The sequence below is a fragment of the Anticarsia gemmatalis genome, chromosome 8 (genome assembly GCF_050436995.1).
Source record: "Anticarsia gemmatalis isolate Benzon Research Colony breed Stoneville strain chromosome 8, ilAntGemm2 primary, whole genome shotgun sequence".
Taxonomy (NCBI): Eukaryota; Metazoa; Arthropoda; class Insecta; order Lepidoptera; family Erebidae; genus Anticarsia; species Anticarsia gemmatalis.
Window position 1 is genome coordinate 3,323,446 of NC_134752.1, and position 7,115 is coordinate 3,330,560.

Genomic DNA, 7,115 nt, shown 5'->3' on the forward strand with positions numbered 1-7,115 from the left:
GATTTTGACTGTCAATAGTCAAGTTCAAACACAACAGCACTCGAATGGATGCTTTATTTAAACAAAGCACAATCCTGTAGAAGTATGAATACTATTTCTTGTGAAAGTATTTCAAATTAGAGTAAAATAAAAATCCAATAATAACGTTACAACGTTTATTTTAATCGGTTGTCGGAGTTACTTACATTTTATGAATCTCTTGATTTACGGCGAAGATGTCCAGGCTATCACCCAGCAAGCTATTTAAATTTCACAATCTTTTCTTACTTAAAAGGAATCTTGAGTAAATGGATACAAAAAGAAATTAATCTAAATAAATCAGTGAGCATTAATTTTTACTAGAAAAATATTTTCGAAGTACCTAATGCACTTTATAACTACGGGTATAAATCTAACTTACAAGTAAATAAACAGACGAATACATAACATCAATTCGTTTAAATATATACCCGTTATTCAGAAACGCTTATAGCAGTTTAGCTATCACATTATATTTTGTCTCTCTCTATCCCGTTTATAAACTCGTAAGAGAGAAGACAAAGATAATAACGTTTCTTTAATTTATATTTAGGATTAAATCACATAAAGTACCGAACACATAGGGACAAACGAACAACAATAAAATGGAATTTTATAGGTTGACAACACTCAATTAATAATAATTTTAATAACATTATTATAATATAGACATCACAGGATAATAATATACATTGCGGACTGTTCGTAGAAATTAAAATGCGACCAACATGACATCTGAAAATCTAGTACAAGTATTATACGATTCCTGAAATCGCTTAAAATTAAGGCCGCACAGAGGTAAGTTCCACGATCCGTCCACGGTATAAATACTAAATTAATTTTGAATACTCGAAGTATTGATTTCACACTAACATTACGTGGACCCTGACACACATTTCCCTTGCTTTACAATGCAATAAAATTACTATCGTACACTGAATGTGATTCCTGCCAAAAAACAACCCTTTGGGGTGACAAATTGATCAAAACTTCGAGCTATCATCTCATTAAACTATCAGCTTTCACCAGCCGCTACATCAAAATACAATACATTTTCATCTCCATTACAATTTTTAATTAACAAACAATAAAATAAATATAACAATTTACAATAATTTTTTTAATACATAAAAACCATGAATACTAACTAAAGTGGTAACTTTTAGAGCTTATTTTAATCCACATCTAATGTGCGATGTCTTTCTGTACAGTAGGGAAACAATTCCCTTCAAGTCTAAACGAACTATCGTTGATTCTTAAGCCTACATTTGATCTAACATTTTACTCAATTTTTACACGTCTTCCTCCTACTTCAATCTATGCAATCAATTTTACATTCGAGCTAAGATGACTATATTACATATTGTGCTTGGAGTCCTACTTACAATATTATATTAGTCACGAACTTTTGGTTCTTTTAAAATAGCTTTTCCTATGTTAAGTCAAAATATGAGTATTGGGCAACCTAGACTATTAAATACAGTAGTACCTAAGTAAATGCAGCAAACATTATGTGTTGAATAACATACAAAAAAAACCTATTCTATGATATTCTGTAATTAAGTTTCGCAATTGGTTTCAATTTAATCCATTTACGACTATTGGCAGTTTGGCACAGACTATAATGAAATCATTGTCAATGTGTGCGTTTAAAATTCACTAAACCTTTTATCTGCCTATAACCACCAGGCACCAGACACTTAATCAAGGTCCGTATTAATAGAGTATAGACTGGTGATATCAACTTTGAAGCACGGTTTTAGAACCAATTTGACGTACAAAATAGGTTTTTAACTGTACTTCAATTGATACCAGTCTAAGAGTCCAACAACTTAGTAGTGAGTCTTGAATCCAAGATTCGCTGACAAAGGTAAACAAAACATTTAGAACGTCAGTGACCTGCGTGCTTATGCATCTAGGGATGGCTGTTTGATACAGCTTCAATACACAGAAATATTAGTTTGATTTGAACCTACGTAAATCGTGTATGTCAAGGCTACTAAGTTGTTAGACTAATATACAGACCTGATCACGTTTCGTAATTCTCAAATAACCTAAGCCTATTTACACGAGAAGCCTACAGGAATCAATATACAGCCGAATGGTTCCTAGTGAGTTTAATACGTGTCTTTAGCGCCAGCGATGAGTGTGATGAGGTCGTTCTTGTCGTCGTGCGGTCAGGACGGCTCGATGGCGGGCGTGGGCACGGCGGACAGCGGCGGACTGGCCGACGAGCCTTGCTGCGACAGCTCCGCCTTCACACGACGTGCTATGTGCGACCGCGTGTGCTTGCGGAGGTGGTCTTTGCGGTAGAAACCTAGAAATAAAAGTAAGTTAGGTATAAGTTTGAGTGTAGACACAGACCAGGCTTTCTATTTAACACCTTCATACAATAAGGGGAGAAAGGGATCACATAGAGCAGAGAAGTTTAGAATTGTATCGGAAGATTTGTCCTTTGACCATCATTGAGTAAAAAATACTCTTATTATTGACAAAACCAAGCATGAGACTCACATAACGTTTACCAGATATTTATCTAGAATTCTCAATGAATACCAATATTTCTTGTAAAAATAAGTACCTAACTGCTTATTAAACTACCATCAACGATGGTTAAGAATCAAAATAAATTTATTAGAGAAGCTTATAAAAACGGAGGTAACAAGTCTCACCTTTCCCACACTCGTTACAAACATGCCTCTTCTCTCCAGAATGTATGACAAAGTGCAACGTGAGTTGTTCTTTACGTTTGAACGCCTTCAGACACACGGAGCAGACGTGCGGCCGCTCCGGGTTGTGGGACTGCTTGTGCCGAGTTAAATGGTCCTTACGCTTTAAAGCTGCGTTACAGATATCGCAGATGAACCTGTAAAGAAACGAATGTGCTTAGTTATACAAAACATCTTGAAAGGTAAACTTTATATTGTGTCAATCACACAGAGTCATTAATTATTCATGGTGGACGTAAGTGTTAAAACAGCACTATTTTGAACCTGCGTTAAAATAGACACGGGATCTCGTGGATTATAATATATGTACATTTCAATATTATTCTATAATGGCTACTTAGTTGATGACGAGCGCCTTGACAAGTGTAAGCGTCTTGTAGTTCTTTACCAAAAAAAGTGGGATTCTATGAAAATCTGAATTTAGCTCTAACGTTACCTTCGCTCCATGGTGTGACCAACTAAATGCTGTTCTAATAGCTCTCGTTCAGGATACGCCATGTGACATTCTGGACAGCAATACAATGTGCTGCCATCTGTAAACACACAAAGAAGGTCACACTTACACACTGAAATCTATGACGCACATTCTTTCTTTTTATTTAATAAGTACTTTTTTTTACTTCAATATTTTTGGTTTTGAATTTTATCGATTCTAAAACAAACTAGTCAAGAAATAATCTGGTTAAATAATTACTCGTTTTTTTACCTAAAGCAGTAGTAAGTCGTATTTCTCCAGGCTTCGGCCGCTGTTTCTTCTCCTTCATGTTCTTCTTTCTCTTTCCTTTCCTTCCTTTCAGAAAGACGGTGTTTGTGTTGGTGTTCACTGTCTGGTTTACTATCGTCGCTGTTTGAACTACCACGCTGTTTACCGCGTTTGATGGCATCTAAAAGTAAACACAATATATTGAAATTCGATATAACCTATGTAATTATTTTTTTATTTACAGAGTTTATTTAGGTTTTTTAACTACTAATTATTATTATTATTACTTTCTATGAATTATTTTAAAATCTGGGTAATATTTTCTTCAACATCTGAAATACTAGAGCTTTTTAAGGACGACCTTTGCAAAAAAATATCAAATTCTTTTTTAAATTGACCAATTTTCTTTGTTTCTAAAATAAACTCGAATTGCGATTATCACTTTTATAGAACCATCCTTTTAACCACATCAGTCAAATTTTTTTATTACCCAATTGTAACTTCTCTCAATAATCCCAAGTTAGACTTACCGTAGCTATAGTAGGCATCACATTTAACGTATTCCCATTGACAGCCGTTACGACGGTCGGCTGTTCTTCTCTCTTGTTCTCCACCGTGTTAGCCGGAGTGGAGTACTTCAGTAGATGGTGTAGAGGCAGTGGGAGTGCTGAGAGGTAGTCAGCCACCCCTCCACCCAGGGTCTGCCACGTACTGCTGTCTGTCACGTCCCCGATGCCTGACGCACATTGTACTAGTGAATGACAGATGAAAGACAATGAGAATGATGTGATCGTGAAACATGGTGAAGATTGCAAGTTGATGAGGTTTGGTAGTTTTGTTTTGATTGTGGGTTAAAATGAGACTGGATGCGTGAAACTAGGTAGGACTGTTTTAAAAGTATGGTAAGAAAGACAGTGTTTTCATGGTGGACGATTGCTCAGACCCTTGCCAGTATTAGGGTGGTAATGAGTTAAGGGAATAATCATAAAAAAAGTTATCGTAATTTTTAGGTATGCCACAGATATGGCATACCTATCCATATCCATATACCATTGGTATGAATCAAGAATGCACTTTTACAGTGATAAATTTAACTTATATTTTGCTAAATAAGTAACGCGGTAAATTGCTGTAGATATTAAGAGAAACATTGTTATTAATCAATTTAAACAACACAGAGAACTACAGTTAAACGTACTTATAAATTCAGCTGGTGCGGTGGCGGCGGCACGTTCAGGTCTGGCCTCTTGTTTGATGGCTCGCGCGAGAGCTGCCGCCTCCTTGGGCTCGTGGAGGACCACTAACAGTTGCTGCGTGCCTTGCTGCAGCGGCGTCGTCTGAGTCACTGTTGTAAACAAAACAAATACTTATTTAAAATAATACACACATACTAAGGTACCCGCATAAAATGACTAGTTGTAAGATGGTAGGCGAAATACAGCATAACTGTTTTGCCTGTACTAAATGTTATTGTTAGAAAAGCATGTGAGAAGTTTATTAAAAATTCCATTAAATGTAATTTTGATTAATTTTTTTACAAATGTTAATTAATTGGAAAATTAGAACAAGTAGACCTGAGTACACATAACTAGAATTACGAAATTGAGGCGAGAGAAATCCGAAAATCACACCATAACTACATACAAGTTATAAATATAATGTTTACTAACATTCGTAAAGACTATTTCAACAGGTAGGTACTAAGGCAAAACAAAAGAGCTTTTATTAAAAGAATATGAAATGTACCTTGATGTTGTTGCATCATGGTAGCCATGAGGTCGTGGTGCAACTCCTCGCGGTACTCTCTCTTGTCAGCGCGCTGCTCCGACTTGAGCTGCTGATGAACTGTCTCTGCCTGCACGTAGCTCGTCTGACCTCCATACGCAATGTTCCCGAGGTTCACTGACGATGACGCCGATATCGTTTGATATTTCACACCCGTGTTCACTGAAATTATTTGATTATTTCTTAATAATCGAGGAAGGTTTGAATGGCGTTACTGAAGTTAACTTTATTTCACAGTAAACTTACCAGTGTGTATCGGCGCAATCCCAGCGAGTGCGACAGTGCCCGGCTGTGCACTGCTCACCACCACCACGCTCTCGGCCTGGCGGAACTTGACCCCGTCCACCGACACGCCGGTCGCTGGAGCCACCGCGAACTGCACCCCGCCACCACCGCCCCCCTGGTACCGTGTCTCTTGAAGAACACCTCCTGAACTACCTCCTCCGCCTTCATATCCAAACTTTGCGGCGAACTGGTGGATGGTAGGAATCGCCGCCGCCGTCGGGATATGTCCCGTGAACGGTGCGAAGTTCATTGTAGATTAATGAATCTGTAATCGCGACGGACATCTTCATTACGCGAGCAATTACGTCAGAGGGTGCAAGGTCGCACGCGAGATAAGCAAAGTGCACTCGTCCTGTCAGCAGGTGGAGTACACGGTGCGAACCACAACAAAGTGAATCAAAGGGAGCGGCCCCTAGTAGGGCGCGCACTCAACCCCCGCCATTCTGCCTCACCCCAGTCATTTCTAACGCTTTATTTTTACCGGCCCGCTCTCTCACACCATCGCCCGTCTGCGTGTGAGCTACGTCATCGCGGAGCGCTCAGCCTGGAAGAATAGGAAGATATTAGAATCCTTACCTGTCCTGGGTTGTGAAACAGCGTTTTCATAACGTTTTAATAGTTCGTCGTCGGTGAAATAAGCTAGACGAGAGGGTTTTGGATGCGCGAACATGATGCGCGGTCGTATAGAGCGCATGCGCGCTACGATATGGAGTTAATGCACAGTTAGCCGGGATACGTCGGGTGTGAGGGTGCCGGGCCGGAGCTCCCGAATCTTCAGGCCTTCAAGATGGACTACGAAGCTATGAAGGTGGCAACGGCCTTCAGAGGTACCTACTTGTATATTTGTTTACCTGCGCAACAAGTTCATGTCAAGTTTTATAGATATTCTTTGTTTTTCTATGGCTTAGAGTAGAGGGATTTAGAACGTTGATGGTTCGTTTGAACGGTATACCCAGAGCAGTGAAGTTCTTGATTTGGTTTATTTTATCAATCCAGACTACAATAATTGTTCAAGCATATTTATATGGCAAGGATAGTTACTACCTATCGTTGATAGAGATACCAACATACTCGTATGTTTGTAAACAATTCAAATTCTTACTAATAAGTAAGAACCTCTCCTGGCAGTGATGCCTTGAGAAGTAATCAAAATAGTGTTTTTACCCATATGCCACAACTGGCTCGGTCACTTGGCACATACAGATTATTGGCATCAACCCTTTCCTATTCGGCCTCCACGGCTTTATCATACCAAAATTCGATTACAATATTGCTTTGACAAACTAGAAGAGTACCTATTTAGGTCCCTATAACTCGTCATTTTCAATTGTGGCTTGGATATTTTTTCCTTAGAAAAGTCTATAAGACCGAAGAATGTCGTATGAGCGAAAGTGAACAAATATTTTCTGGCGCTACCTGATATTTATGCAATAAATGCTTATTGTTGCTGGTGACTAAAAATACACTTTTACAAGTAGATATAATAATATGCTATGGCGGACTTGTGTTAAGAACTATTTAAGACAAATATCACCATCTTTGACTAACTACAATGATTTAGGCAGCGCACGCCAAGATAGCTCTCAGAGAGTAGA

The 7,115-nt window shown here is 38.5% G+C and overlaps 1 protein-coding gene across 2 annotated transcripts; it reads right to left on the reverse strand.

Annotated features, from left to right (window-relative positions):
- Positions 1-141: 141 nt before the first annotated feature.
- LOC142974932 (uncharacterized) lies at positions 142-6,197 on the reverse strand. 2 transcript variants are annotated; one of them, XM_076117507.1, is made up of 9 exons: positions 6,097-6,197; positions 5,482-5,785; positions 5,197-5,397; positions 4,649-4,795; positions 3,981-4,186; positions 3,454-3,631; positions 3,184-3,280; positions 2,691-2,884; positions 142-2,335 (listed from the first exon to the last, which is right to left on the reverse strand). In XM_076117507.1, exons 2-9 carry the CDS (start codon positions 5,768-5,770, stop codon positions 2,196-2,198), a joined length of 1,452 nt encoding a protein of 483 aa, XP_075973622.1. In that variant the 5' UTR covers positions 5,771-5,785; positions 6,097-6,197; the 3' UTR covers positions 142-2,195. The 2 variants fall into 2 exon arrangements, with proteins under 2 accessions (XP_075973622.1, XP_075973621.1); XM_076117506.1 differs by having other exon boundaries at positions 3,981-4,201.
- Between the last annotated feature and the right edge of the window lie 918 nt (positions 6,198-7,115).

What these genes read in the sequence shown, in the direction of transcription:
- LOC142974932 (XM_076117506.1), bottom strand. Translation starts at nt 5,770, where the DNA reads ATGAACTTCGCACCGTTCACGGGACATATCCCGACGGCGGCGGCGATT. An exon ending in CATGATGCAACAACATCAAG is followed by an intron (nt 4,796 to 5,196) that starts GTACATTTCATA and finishes TGTTTACAACAG; the next exon opens with TGACTCAGACGACGCCGCTG. An exon ending in TTGTAACGAGTGTGGGAAAG is followed by an intron (nt 2,336 to 2,690) that starts GTGAGACTTGTT and finishes TTTTATTTCTAG; the next exon opens with GTTTCTACCGCAAAGACCAC.